This window comes from Eretmochelys imbricata, chromosome 11 (genome assembly GCF_965152235.1).
Source record: "Eretmochelys imbricata isolate rEreImb1 chromosome 11, rEreImb1.hap1, whole genome shotgun sequence".
NCBI lineage: Eukaryota > Metazoa > Chordata > Testudines > Cheloniidae > Eretmochelys > Eretmochelys imbricata.
Window position 1 is genome coordinate 11,051,640 of NC_135582.1, and position 15,152 is coordinate 11,066,791.

The 15,152-nt window shown below is 43.4% G+C and overlaps 1 protein-coding gene across 1 annotated transcript in view; it reads right to left on the reverse strand.

Moving 5' to 3' along the window:
• Positions 1 to 1,946: 1,946 nt before the first annotated feature.
• ADCY5 (adenylate cyclase 5) overlaps positions 1,947 to 15,152 on the reverse strand; it is a 336,865-nt gene continuing 323,659 nt past the window's right edge. The window contains exons 16-21 of the mRNA XM_077829909.1: positions 12,658 to 12,684; positions 11,515 to 11,647; positions 8,180 to 8,443; positions 7,581 to 7,785; positions 5,045 to 5,169; positions 1,947 to 2,310 (exon numbers count right to left, since the gene is read on the reverse strand). Of these exons, the coding sequence (XP_077686035.1) occupies positions 2,182 to 2,310; positions 5,045 to 5,169; positions 7,581 to 7,785; positions 8,180 to 8,443; positions 11,515 to 11,647; positions 12,658 to 12,684 (883 nt within the window). The 3' untranslated portion in view covers positions 1,947 to 2,181. The remainder of the gene's footprint in view (positions 2,311 to 5,044; positions 5,170 to 7,580; positions 7,786 to 8,179; positions 8,444 to 11,514; positions 11,648 to 12,657; positions 12,685 to 15,152) is intronic.

A 15,152-nucleotide genomic window follows, 5' to 3' on the forward strand; every position in this document is an offset into this window, starting at 1 on the left:
AACCTAAATATGAATGTACATCATGAAGATAATGAAACTCACTGAGTGGTAGAAAGGGATAGAAGGGGGAAGGGAAGGGAGTGGTCATTGTGCCATGTAACAAAAGTATTTTGCAAATCAGAAAATGCAAAGCAGCAAAAGTATAGTACAAGGGCAGACTTGGCAGTTTTACAGAAATCAATATACTATACTTTTCAAGGATGTGGCCTATTAAAGGGGAAAAGGAAGGATCACAGGGGTGCCATTTAAGCTCAAGTTTAAATGGCTGGATGCTAAGCAACATAGTAAATTAATTAGGACAGGCCCATGCATTTTAACTTACTCTTGTTGTAAAAAATAAAGTGAAACACTTATTTTATAAATCACCACTATAGTGCAATCATTAAGTTGTTAATACAGTAATTTTTGCCCTGAGAAGAGTCGAAAAGAACTTTACTGAATGTCAAAATATGAGTCATTTTAGTGATAGCCAAATTCAGTATCAAAACTCTCCCCTCATAGAATATAAAAAATAGGGCTTTAAAATGCTTTTTAAAAAATAAAATAGCAAGGGTTTATTTTTTACAAGTTAAAAAAGGTACATAAATCATAGCGAATTATTCATATACCCCCCCTCTCGCCCCCGGTAGTAAGAGGATATGTTCAACATGATATCTGTGTCACTCTAAAGATCTCCTGAATCCACATACAAATTATCCATCTGTCTTCTTTTTAAAAAGACAGAATCATCTAACTCTTAAAATAGCTGTGAATCATTAATTTAATTAAATGTCTGCTACAAGATAGTCAACCTGGCAATGCAGTACATAGTTCTTTGTAAAGGCAAATGGCACTTAGAGTCTCTTGGACACTTTTTTGTATTATCAGGCTTCTATTAATAGCTGCTGTGAGAAAATAATTTTAAAGGAATTGTTAAAGTGATCTTATTTTTGTTCCAGTGTGACAGTTTTTGCTACCTTCAGATGAAGATTTGCTTAGTGCTCTTCCCTGTTATGCTTGTCTGATATTCTCGACAGCTCAGTTATTTATCATGCCTCCTAATTCCATTCACTGCACTCTATCACCCCCAGCTGCATCTTGAATCCTGAAATGAACAGTTGTTTGTAATGATTATTGTACTTGATTTCTGTAGGGTTTTCTGAATTTTCACTTAAAAATGCATCTGACTCGGCCTGCAATCTCATCAAGGGTTGTTTGATTGTTTACTCTTAGTCTGAAAACTGCCAAGTCTGTATTCAGAGAATAATGCACGGAATGTTACATAGTTCTGCAGGTTATATATACACAACCCACCACACGCTGGTGTGGACAGACTTTTTTCTAATATATATAATTTACAAAATATAGAATTTGGTATATCTGTTAGATCTCCATGTTTTCAATATTACAAAATAAAAAATACAAAAACAAGAAAGTTGAGGGGGATTCCCCCTAAAGTGTCTCTTGTTTTCATCTAGTCTTTCACATGTAAACTGATATAGTGTATATATACCAAAGAAGAGCACAGAAGACTTTCATTTAATAAATATGTTTGCAGAGCCATGTTTCCTCGTCTTGATCTTAGGTGTACCAGTCCTATTCAGAAGAGTAGTCTGTTAGCCATGTAAGGGAAAGGGGACAGTTTTATATGGCAAGGTGTCTTTTTCAAACTTAAAAACATTACCGATGCTGTTCTGAAAGGCCTTTTGTGTAGATTAGTGGGTGTCACTTTTAATTTTGAAAGCCTATCCAAACAGCCAATAAAAGAATAGGGGTACACTTGAAAGAGTTGACCGTATGAAACGGAAACATTATAGGAGTGCAAATCCTTTCCAAAATAATGCTTTGTAGTGAATCATACATTCCTTCAACCAAGTAAAATTTTGTGTTGCTTCAATAAATATTTAAATATCTTATGTCCTATGCAGCAGCATCATTTTCAAAGCTCCAATTCATCTCTTTTATCTGGGAATTCCATAGAGGTGCATCTTTGGTCGATTTAGCACTCCACTGGGAATTAATCCACAGTGTTTTCTTTCTTCTGCACTGCATGGCATGTGGCTAAAGTTTGTTTGCTTGTCAGAACCATGCTCTAAAGTCGTTGCATGAAAAAATGCAACTGCGCTGTATTTTTGGGTCCAGAGCTAAACAGCAATTCTTCTCCATGCAAATACCATTTTTAAAGTTGTGCCATGGTTGCTGCTAACTGAGCGGTGGCCCTTCGTTTAGGAAGTAGGTGGTCATTTCTCCTTTACCCTTTACCTTAACGACCCCTCGACATTCCAGCTGATAGCTGTTGGCTGCTAAAACCTGGTACATGTCTGTGGTCACCTGCAGAGAAAGAATAGATTAGAAGTGATAGCAGAACTGATAAACTTGCTCTACCCATCTCTCTTCAGCCATGTAATCCGCACATGCAATTAATTTTGTTTTGTTAAAATTTTCTTATTTGTATCAACCAGTTTATAGGAAGGTGGCCAGCACAAGTTATGTAACTACTACAAGCTGCAAACAATGAGTTTCAAGGTCATATTGGACACATCAGCTGCTCTCCAGCTGAGGGTCATGATTCTAGAGGCTGGGAAGAAAATATTACTAGTAGTTCCATTTCATGAATCCACTATTCTTCTGAAGTTGATTTGCTAGAGGGGGAGGCCAGGCTACAAGGGATCACAATATGAAAAAGGTAAGTCAGAGTTATAAGCTTGCCTCTAGAACCCAGGTAAAGTGCTAGGTCATGATCCCAGAGGGGGGAAAGGAAATATCCCATTTCATGTCTCCAGTATCTGCTTACATTAAGGAGGTGGGGTGCAGATCACAATATGAAAAAGGTTAGTCATAGTTAAGGTTAAGATTCTGTCACAGGTTTTTTTAGTAAAAGTTATGGACAGCTTGCGGGCAATAAACAAAAATGCTTAGGCTTGCAGCTGCTCCAGCCCCCGCACTGCTCCTGTGGCAGGTGCTGACCATTGCTGCTCCAGCCCCTGGGGGACTGACCCAACCCCAACCGCTGCTCTGACAGGCCAGCTGTTTGGTGGCACCAGGGCTGACCGCTGGTTAGCTGTTCTGGCAGCCTCCATCCTGGCTGCTGCTCCAGTGGTCCCAGAGCCAGCTGCTGCCATTTGTCTTGGGGGCCACTGCTTCAGGGCTGGCTACTGCTCCGGCAACCCTGGGGCTGGCCGCTGGCCACCTGTTCTGGCAGCTGCTGCTGCTCCAGCAGCCCTGTCCCAGAAGAAGTAATGGCATCCGTGACCTCTGTGACAGATTCGTATCCTTAGTCATAGTACTAAGCTACTGCATCTAGAACCCAGGCGCAATGCTTGGCAATGTTCCTGTGAAAGTAGGGTGCGGTTAGGGAAGTAGGTTGGAAATTCATTTAAATTGTGGCCCCTATGAAGTAAACCCTTAAATGGATAATACATGACTCATGTCATTTCTCAGGAAGCTGCAAACAATCAATCAAACTGGAAACACACTAGGTGATCAAATTGGGTGAAAGACAACAAGGATTGTTCAGGCACTATCCCATTTCATTCTGCAGTTTAAGGCAGCTGCCATTCAAATATACCCATTTGTTACATAGAAGAACATTTTCAAGGGGGTATTTTCAAATTTTCAAATATATTTAGTTGCCTAAAGAAGCAGTTTAGGCTGCTTTTCTGAAAATCCAACTAGACACCTAACTACTTCTGAAAAGCTAGCCCCAAATCCTTTCAGTTTAGGGCCTAGCACCTGACATCTGTACACAGAAAAGCTGATCCAGTCATCCTCTGGCAAGAGTCCACTGATTTTCCATTGCCTGATAGATCCTGAAATCTAACTGCACTCATTGTGTTAACTATCAGTGTGGGCAAAGTGACTGATAATTTTCTGAACTCTCCTTTGAGTATTGTGTTGTATATATGTCATACCCATCTATTTATCAGCTCATAATGCAGCTCATTAAAATATGGTCACTGCAGATTGATCTACCGCAGACTCTGTTCAGTGCAGAATTGTTCCTTACAACGTTTTCTCATGCTCTGTTCTCTGGGTTTATATGTTTCCACGTCTACCTTCATAGGGCTGGAAAGTCACCAGTCTAATCTGTTTTACTAGAGAGAAAACTGCTCACAGATATTCTTAGGTAGAAAAGTTTTAATAAATAGTGATCCAGTTAACTCTCAGTTTAGCTGAAAAACACACAATCCTCACTTGGATTTGGCATCATTTACTCTTATTGATGATTTTTATACCTCTGCAGTATGGTACTGAGGAATGATGATACACAACAGTGTTTAAGAGAAAACAAGACTGTATGTGCCATATGACAATGGAAATGAATTGCTGGAAAGGTCACTCTCTTTGAACACTGAACAAGGAGCTTGATTAGAATAAGAAAGATTGCATTAACCTTAAAACTACTCTCTCTCTCTGCTTCTCTAGGGAAATGCCCCCACCGCCATGCCTGTCTGAAATCCTTCTACAGTTTTGAAGAAAGAGTATATATATACTCTCACAGAATACAGGGCATCATTGTGACAGAGAAAATTAAAGACTTTGTAGTTTGTGGAAAATGCTGCTTACAACAGATAACAGTAGCCACAGAAACAAGTTTGTGAGGCAAGTCCTAGTAAACCAAAATAGCTCTAAGATTCTCCTTGCTTTTCTTTAGCAGTGAGGTTGTGTGGCAACAAAACGTCCTTTGGAGTAGGATATGGCTATAATTCTGTGTTAACATGTTATCTAGTTGCATGGGGCTCAACAATAAAGTCAATGGGGTGTAAGTCAGGGCAGAATTTGCCTCCTACTATACTTCTCCCAGTGCTTTAATAATAACCTTCACAACATCCCTACAACATACTAACCCCCCAACGGAAAGATAGGGAAATGAATGAATTGTCCCAAGACCACATGAGTCAGGATCAGAACTCAGGATTCCAGGCTCCCAATACTGTGCTCAGGCCCCTTGTTCACCTCTCTCAACCTACTATCTAAAAGTTTGGCATAAAGTGATGAAATGAGATGGTTAGATTGAAAATCCCCTAAAAGATACATTTTGTGTTTTATGTTAATTAAAACTCACCTGAATTCTGTCAGGAACACCTGTACTGTCCATTCGACTGGCTACATTGACTGTGTTTCCCCAGATGTCATATTGAGGTTTGCGTGCTCCTATTACCCCGGCTACCACAGGACCAATATTTAACCCTAGAAACAGAAAAGAAACCCCAGTGCTTCAGGTCCATTGTCTATACACCATCACCAGACTGCTGCGCTGGGCATCACAACATGGGGAATAGATGGCCAGCCCTCTGTGGAGAAAGAGGTGGTTAGGGACTATTTAGAAAAGCTGGACGTGCACAAGTCCATGGGGCTGCATGAGTTGCATCCGAGAGTGCTAAAGGAACTGGCGGTTGTGATTGCAGAGCCATTGGCCATTATCTTTGAAAACTCGTGGCGAACGGGGGAAGTCCCGGATGACTGGAAAAAGGCTAATGTAGTACCCATCTTTAAAAAAGGGAAGAAGGAGGATCCTGGGAACTACAGGCCAGTCAGCCTCACTTCAGTCCCTGGAAAAATCATGGAGCAGGTCCTCAAAGAATCAATCCTGAAGCACTTACATGAGAGGAAAGTGATCAGGAACAGTCAGCATGGATTCACCAAGGGAAGGTCATGCCTGACTAATCTAATCGCCTTCTATGATGAGATTACTGGTTCTGTGGATGAAGGGAAAGCAGTGGATGTATTGTTTCTTGAGTTTAGCAAAGCTTTTGACACAGTCTCCCACAGTATTCTTGTCAGCAAGTTAAAGAAGTACGGGCTGGATGAATGCACTATAAGGTGGGTAGAAAGTTGGCTAGATTGTCGGGCTCAACGCGTAGTGATCAATGGCTCCATGTCTAGTTGGCAGCCGGTGTCAAGTGGAGTGCCCCAGGGGTCGGTCCTGGGGCCGGTTTTGTTCAATATCTTCATAAATGATCTGGAGGATGGTGTGGATTGCACTCTCAGCAAATTTGCGGATGATACTAAACTGGGAGGAGTGGTAGATACGCTGGAGGGCAGGGATAGGACACAGAGGGACCTAGACAAATTGGAGGATTGGGCCAAAAGAAATCTGATGAGGTTCAATAAGGATAAGTGCAGGGTCCTGCACTTAGGACAGAAGAACCCAATGCACAGCTACAGACTAGGGACCGAATGGCTAGGCAGCAGTTCTGCGGAAAAGGACCTAGGGGTGACAGTGGACGAGAAGCTGGATATGAGTCAGCAGTGTGCCCTTGTTGCCAAGAAGGCCAATGGCATTTTGGGTTGTATAAGTAGGGGCATAGCCAGCAGATTGAGGGACGTGATCGTTCCCCTCTATTCGACATTGGTGAGGCCTCATCTGGAGTACTGTGTCCAGTTTTGGGCCCCACACTACAAGAAGGATGTGGATAAATTGGAGAGAGTCCAGCAAAGGGCAACAAAAATGATTAGGGGTCTGGAACACATGACTTATGAGGAGAGGCTGAGGGAACTGGGATTGTTTAGTCTGCGGAAGAGAAGAATGAGGGGGGATTTGATAGCTGCTTTCAACTACCTGAGAGGTGGTTCCAGAGAGAATGGTTCTAGACTATTCTCAGTGGTAGAGGAGGACAGGACAAGGAGTAATGGTCTCAAGTTGCAGTGGGGGAGGTTTAGGTTGGATATTAGGAAAAACTTTTTCACTAGGAGGGTGGTGAAACACTGGAATGCGTTACCTAGGGAGGTGGTAGAATCTCCTTCCTTAGAAGTTTTTAAGGTCAGGCTTGACAAAGCCCTGGCTGGGATGATTTAATTGGGGATTGGTCCTGCTTTGAGCAGGGGGTTGGACTAGATGACCTCCTGAGGTCCCTTCCAAACCTGATATTCTATGATCACCCAGGAGTCATGGGAGCAGGCTGTTCATCAGGCACATATATGAATGTCCCAAGGCTAGGCATTTCCCTTTTTAAATCCAGAAATAACCCATAAAACCTTCCAGCTGTGCAATATGTTGTTTTTTAAAGCTGTGGGTAGATTGGGAGAAGTATATGCCACGGGGAAAAATGGGGTCTTCTATGTGATAATACAGAGTCCTGATGATTTCCTTAGCCTAAATATCACCTTAGGGGGTTGTCACATTCTTTTCCTTCTCATGTCTTCCGCTATTTTTAAAAGGAAATTTAATGTGCAGGTCAGGTGATAGAATGACAGGCCTTGAGACTGAAGTCTATGTCCACATAGCAGGTGTACCGGGGCAGTAACAATGAAAGATTCCCAGTCCTGCCCAGATGCCAGCGTGCCTCAAACTTTACACAGTACGAGCCTCTGTGACTGTTCAATCTTTGGCCTTGCTGCAGCCAACATCACTTCCCTACTAGTGCCAATCCTAGTGGTGGTTTCCATAAGTGAACACTTGTCCTCAAAGAACTGGACAGACTCACCAAAGAAAAGCATCATAACTAGTTCTCTGTCCCAACAGGCCGGATTCAATGGAACCAGCGAATTTGTAGCTTTTAAATATAAATTAAGCTGCACTTTTAACTCTAGATGAAGTGGCCAGGTTGGAATGAACATCAATAAAAATTAATTCTGTAACCTCAATCCAAATATGTTACCTATTTTCATCTGGAAGTTGTTGAACGAATGCTCATTAATGTACTTCATTTGGTCCATTAACTTCATGGCAAAGTCAGCCAGAGCTTTGATGTGTGTTTTTCCCACCTTGTCATAAGTAGAGTCATTGAGGCCTGAAGCAGCCATGTACGTACTGCCAATGGTTTTGATCTTCTCCAGCTGCCGGAATTGATCCTCACTTATTATCTGTTTCACAGAAAGAGACCAAAGTTACTGAATAAGACTTGATGCACACTAATACATGCTGTTTAACTCATCCTTACAGCAACGAAGTATGGCATGGCACATCCACTATGAAAAATTGTATCAAGCGTGTCCGTGACTCTGTGGTCAGAGTCCATGGATCTCCAGCCAGGTAACAATATGTAATACACAAAGGAAGGACAATTATTTGTTGCTGCAGAAGAGGGTAAGGAAAAGAAAGTGACCTTAAACTAAAACAGGTTAAAGACTGAGAATGTGTGTGATGAGGACTGGACTGGTCCCATTGCTGCTTGACTTCCTTCTCATGAGGGAAGCGTTGAACTGATTCTGTTTGCTCTGTCAGTAGAACTAGCAAGATTAACGGTCTCTCACTCACTTCATCAAAGTCTGCAATAATTTCATTGAGGAGCCTCAGACATTCCACCCCTTCGTTGTTTGCCTCTAACTCCACGTAGAACTCCGAGAAGTTGCTGATGGAGGCAAACATGACAGCCACGCACTCACAGGACTGGTAATACAGCTCATCGTTTCGCCGCTCTTGTGCCAGGAAATGGGCTGCCACGTCCTTTGGCAAGATGTTGTGGAGGAGGCGTCTATTGTACGCCTGCAGCTCCTCCATTTCCTCTTTCTCTTCAGTGGCCTAGTTGAGAAAAGAGAAAGAGAATCATGCTGGCCATTCTAGTTGCTACTTGGGAGGAGAGAGAACTGAAAGTGAGCTCACAGAACCAGAGAGCAGAATATTAATGCACTTCAGAAACATGGTCATACTTGATGTAAACATTTGCCCTGTTTTTGAGCCTGCTCAGCTCCCACGAGGAGATCATTTCAATAGGGCCGAGGTAGAATCAGCACCTCACAGGATTGTACCCTTTGTCCCAGGAAACTCAGTTTGCATGAGGTTTGCTAATACATATGGATGCTCATGAAATGTAATTACAATTGAGCTTACACAAAATCAAGCTAGTCTATAGCTCTCTCAGTGAACCTGTTCAGAGTTCCTGTATTATAAGGGAGATCTTCACCATTGGAGTGCAATCCCCAGCCCACTCTGCGCTGACCTGCCAGAGTCTGGAATAGATGACCTTCAGGTCAGTCTGCAAAGTCTATCTGCTTTCCCAGGTATTTTCAGAAGGGGAGGAGGAGTATGTTTGAGTGGATGGGAGGTTGAGTTGGAAGGGGTTGTGGAGGGGTGTTAGTTTCTGAACATTGACCTAGCGTGCATGGATTTTAGGATTTAGATGAAATGGAACCTATTGGATGGATGTACTTTCATAGGACGAGGACACAATAAAATAAGAGAATAAGCCAGGGGTCTCAAACTCAGATGACCATGAAGGCCACATGAGGACTAGTACATTAGCCTGAGGGCCGCACCACTGACCACCACACCCCGCTGCCCCGGCCCCGCTCCCACTCCACCCCTTCTGTGAGGCCCTGCCCCTCCCAGGGGGTGCAGGGTGTGGCAGGGGGCTCAGGGCGGGGGTTAGGGTGCAGGAGGCAGGTGGGGTGCGTCAGGGGCTCAGGGCAGGGGGTTGGGTGCAGGTGGACTGTGGGGTGCAGCAGGAGGCTCAGGGCAGAGGGTTGGGGTGCAGCAGGGGGCTTAGGGCAGGGAGTCGGGATGCAGGAGGGGTGTGAAGTGCAGCAGGGGGCTCAAGGCAGGGGGTCGGGGTGCAGGAGGTGTGCGGGGTGTGCTAGGGGGCTCAGGGCAGGGGGTCAGGGTGCAGGAGGGGTCCGGGGTGCAGCAGGGAGCTCAGGGCAGGGGGTTCAGCTGCAGGAGGGGTTGGCTCCCTGCCTGCCTGTCCCGCTGACGTGCTGCTCCAGGAAGCGGCCAGGCACGGGGGGGGAGGGGGGGGCAGTGTGTCTCCCCTGCAGCTCCCATTGGCTGGGAATGGGGAACCGCGACCAATGGGAGCTTCGGGGGAGGTACCTGGAGGAGCGGCCAGGGCAACACACAGACCCCTGGGCCCCCAGGTCCTGGTCGCTTCCTGGAGTGGCGCAGGGGCAGGGCAGGCAGGCAGAGAGGAAGCCTTCCCTGCCCCCGGTGCGCCCCGGACTGGAGCCGCTTTAGGTAAATGCTAGGTGGGCGGGGGTGCCGCGGGGAGCTGGCGGGCCGCAGAAAATAACCCTGCGGGCCGCATATGGCCCGCAGGCCATGTGTTTGAGACCCCTGGTATAAGCTCACTATGTGACTCAGACTTCACGGATAATCCTTCTGAGTTCTCCTTGTAAACCTAATTAGTACCAGCTTTGCAGTCAGTGAACTCCACTGATTTCACTGGAGATGCTCTTCCATCACTACCATCTGGTAATCGCTTTCTTCCCTCCCCACCCCCCTGAAAAACCACAAAACAAAAGGAAGGAAGGAAATCGGTACAGGCAGTAAGTACACAATAACCACTGAACTACCCTCCTCACAGCAACATCAAACAGCTGTCCCAGGTAGTGTGTGCTTTCACTCCTCTGGAAACCAGGACTTCAGTGATAGCTTCCTGACACTGTGAACCTGATTTATACAAATAAGGCCACTTCTGGAATGTGATATTTCCAGGTCTGACACGAAAAACAGGAACATGGAATCTACAAGGGCCAATCAGGTCTGCTTTCCTGCATGGAAAATGCTTAGATCCATCTGGAGAAGCAACACTATCGAAGGACTGAGCACAGGATGGGAACTCTGAATACTAAACTTGGCTCTGTTCTGAATCGTGGAGCAGCCATGGGCACGTCCCCTCACCTCTCTTTTGTTTCCTCATTTATAAACTTGAGGTAACAATATTTACCTACATGCCAAGGGAGCACTAATTAGTTAACGCTTGTACAGAAGTTTGAAGCTGTATGTGGCATTATGTAAATATCCTATTATTATTAGTGTGATATCTTGCTATGTGAATATTAATCCATTTAGTCTGGTATCAGGAGTCCACTAACAGCCAGGATTTGACTGAAAAAGGGAAAAAACTATAAAGCATCTAGCCAGCTCCAGTGCTTTATGTGAGAGCGAAGTTGAAAACTCCACTGTGAGTCCTTCAAACATTCATTCATCTTGTACCCTGATGGATTTACCTTGGTTATTATCCTGGCTGGCCCAGCTGTGTTATTAGGGATTGTCAAATTGCCCAGCCTTTTTAAAAAATTAAGCCACAAAACATTCATAGGATCTAAATATGTTAATATACCCAAACTCCGATAACCATATCTCTGAAAGCTGCAAACTAAAGCCTACCCAACTTGGTTTCTGCTTAGATTTCAGAGGTGGTTTCTATGTTTGTTTACATAGAGATCAAGGTCCAAAAGAAGCAGAGATGTCTGATAACTTCTGAAAGCTGTACAGACTTTTTCTGCTGCCTGCCTCTGATTTCAGAATTCAGCAGCATGGTTAAAGAAAACAAATGGTGCCTTGCTATGTGACCTTTGGCAAGTGGTCTAACCTGCCTACGCCTCAGTTTAGCCAGCTGTAAAATGGGGATAACGCTTACCCCAATAAATTAAGCATCATAGCATCCCTGTAGATAAGGCACATCAAGTGCTTTAAGACCCTTGAATGAAAGATGCTACAGAAGTGAAGAGCACTATTGGTCTGTCGGATTGTAGGCAATGTCCAGCTCTAATTCATGGGCATTTGATCACACTGTCCGTCACTGTAGGGCAATAGTTTTGCATTATGAAACACAACTTCAATGCATTATGCAAACACATATCGCACCCACCCACCTGCAGTTTCCAAAGGAAGTCGAGCCTTGCTGTGGATTCCACCTGCTGGGCATGCAGATATAATGCCAGGACAAAAACAGTTATGACGATAGGGGTCACAATCTTCAGTGCCACTCTCGACACTTTCTGGGAGCTAGAGTCAAGGAGAAGACAGAAGCCTGTGAATATTCTCAGCCCTCTGCTCCTGACCAGGAAGAACATAGCTGTAACTGTAAGCTCCATCTCTCTCTTGAAGGCACGATTGTGCAACCTAATGTTTGTTTTGCAAGAGCAGTAGAGGGAATTTTCCTGACTCGCCATTTGAACAATACTTGTGGTTGCTTGCAACCTTTGCAGTTGATAATTGGTTTCAAATATGACATCTGAAACTGGAGATTAGATTAAACTTCTTAAAGGGACATTGTCAATATAAAAGCTATTTCTAAAAAGCCACTAACACAACACTATACTCGGTAAAACTGAAATAACTTTAAAAATCTTGTTTACTTAGCACCATTTATGCTTTTTTCCCTTCCCATTAGGCTTGGACAGTGAAACTAGACTGCTTAGTTTCAAGGTGTGTGTGGTTAATAGCTAGTCAATCTCTCTCTCTCTCTCTCTCTCTTTCATTTACAATTATTCAAAAGTTACACTTTATGGAAATTTTAAAATCTCTTTCCCCCCGCCCCCCAAAAATCCCCTTTTGAATTTAAAATTATGAAAACATTTATTAAAGTAAGACCTTCAATCTTTTTTAAAAAACAAAATCTACAATCTGGACCAGTAGCTAGTTGGCATCATCCCTTTCAGAATACACTCCAAGAACAAGCATACATGCCTGGTCACTATTCAGCACCTTTGAAGTATCTATACTTTATTGTGCCAGCTCATAGGAGCAATGACAAGAACTAGCAGAAGCCTTGCTATCTGTGACTCAAACATGGGGTGGGAGGAGGTATTGTTTCATATTCTCTGTGTGTATATAAAGTCTGCTGCAGTTTCCACGGTATGCATCCGATGAAGTGAGCTGTAGCTCACGAAAGCTCATGCTCAAATAAATTGGTTAGTCTCTAAGGTGCCACAAGTACTCCTTTTCTTTTTACATTTTTTGTGAACATTTTAAAAGGCAATTTTGGACATGAAATGTGAAAAAAAGAAACTCACCATGTTGATGTTGCATTAGAGAACTCACTGGAAAAAAATCAGACATATTTAAGGTGAATATTTTGGTTTGATCTCTTCAGGAGTAACACAAAAGTCTTTTTGACATCACTGAGGACTTTACAGTCCTGCAGTTTTAACACTGAGTGGCGCTACAATCCTTTTAAACAGTCTTTCATTACTGGCCAGTAGTTACATTGAAAGGTGAAGAATGATGCTATTACATTAATTTCTCTTGAAGTGAGAGTGTGAATTAAACATACATTATGTGTAAAGATCAGTGGGAAAGTTAATTTTCAGAAGACCATCCAGGATTTAAAATCCAATGGAAGGCACTTGGCAAAAGCCTGTGCATGTTTCAGAACATTTCTGAACTACCGGATCCATCTTCCCAATTCATGAATTCTTTAATATTAAAAAGGAGCTTATAATAATAAAATAATAATAATAATGGTAATTTACTTAATGATTGTCATTATTGCAAATTTCAGTGTGTTGTAACAGAAATCACCAATTTGCGCTGTAGCGACAATGTGGTGGCATGATCTAGTTGGGCCTGGTCTTGCACTCACTGAAGTTGGAGGCAACCTTCTGTTGACATCACTGGTTCAGGAATAAGCACACTGTTGTTAACTGCATAATTGTATAGTTGTTACCCTCGTGCTCCCCCCAGTCCTCCTTCTATTTGTCATACACACTCATTGCATTTTCAAATAGACTCTGAATACTTTGGGCAGGAATGCCTGTGATTGCTATACATGACATGCTGTATGGTATGATATCTCTGGATCCTTAAAAGCACGTTAGCACTGCCCACCCCATCCTGCAAGGCATTCAGTTACCAACGCTGAACCGTGTTATAACATTAGTGCAAGTGCCCTGGCAGCACTATACAGATGAATATTAGCAGGAGAAGGGACTTCTTTTAAGTAAACCAGCGGTTCTCAACCTGTGGCCCGCAGGCTGCTTGCGGCCCAATCAGCAGACAGCTGTGGCCCATGTGACATCCTCAGGCCCATATACAGGTAGTACATATATTGTGTGGATGTAGCCCACATAACAGAGAGAGAGCTGCATATGCGGCCCACATTGGTAAATAGGTTGAGAAACACTGAAGTAAACTTTAAGGGTCACTTTAGATACCAGTTTGCATTACTAGTACTGTGCTGGGTATGCTGCAAGAGACATTCATTTAACAGAGTTGTGGGAGAGGGCGGAGGGTATGCTCCTCTTATAAAGAAGGGGTGGCAAGGCACTTTTTTGAGAGTAGCTGCCTCGCAAGTTCCTGTCTGATTGTTTGTTTCATGTTGCTGGGGCTAGGCTGTAGTATGAATTGAGTGTTCAGTGTCGAGCACCCTATATAAGTGTCTTTTCTTTTTTAACTGTTTACACAGAAATAAATCAATGATTATTATTATGGTGCCACTGGTGTGCATTGTGCTTTACAAGCAAATCAGAGGACATAACCTTACCCTGAGACCTTACAATATCCCTGAATACTTTGTGCTAAACTATTGTGCAATTTTTGTTATACTGAGACTAAAGCTATGTCTACACTTAAACCACTATCAAACGCTTCAGTGTAGACACTCGCTACAACGACAGATGTTCTCCCATCACTGTAGTTAATCAACCTCCCTGACAAGCAGTAGCTATGTCGGCAGAAGAATTCTTCCCACCAGGGATTAGCTTGGCAAATGTATCGCTCAGGGGGTGTGGATTTTTCACACCCTTGAGTGACGTAGCTGGTTCAACCTAACTTTTAAGTGTAGACGTGAACTAAGAAGACTATTTGACTTATCGCTGTAGAATTAGAGATAGAATCCACCAAAACCCAAGAAGCATAGTGAAAAAACATTTGGTTCCCTAATCTTATTTCTTACAGAAGATTTTCTGCTGTATTGAGACCAGGGATCCCTCTCATTTTGATTTATAAATACATCTTTATCTTGCACACTATTCATAACAGACTTCTTAGCCACTTTACTCTGCTACACCAGCAATACACAGGGGCCAGGCTGTATGTATCAGCGTACACAATTCAGGAGCTTTGGAGATTGCTGAATGCCTGATCTAAACTGTAGGCACTAACCTTGGCTGTAAATCATAGGGATAGGGAAACGGTGATTTATAATAAAGCCTTGGTGAACAAAAAAGCCTGCTGCCGCAAATGATTTCTTTCTATTAATAGGTTGAGGGAGACTCATGTTTTGTGGCAGGAATATTTTACAGCGTTTGCACCGATTGGAACAGCAGAAAAATGTACTATTCAACCAGGTTAGTGTATTTCCCAGCTGAGGGCAGTGGATATATATGGGGGTCGATTCTCCCCTGTGGCGAGGATCTACCTGACACAGGATAGTCGTGGTGAGAGACGGAAGAGGCCATCAGGGTGCTCATTGTGTGATTCCCAGATCCTGCAATACCTGCCCCGGGTGTAAGTGAAAGTAGCTCTTCAGCTGCTCTAATTCACATCACAGGCATAAGGTGACTTAAGA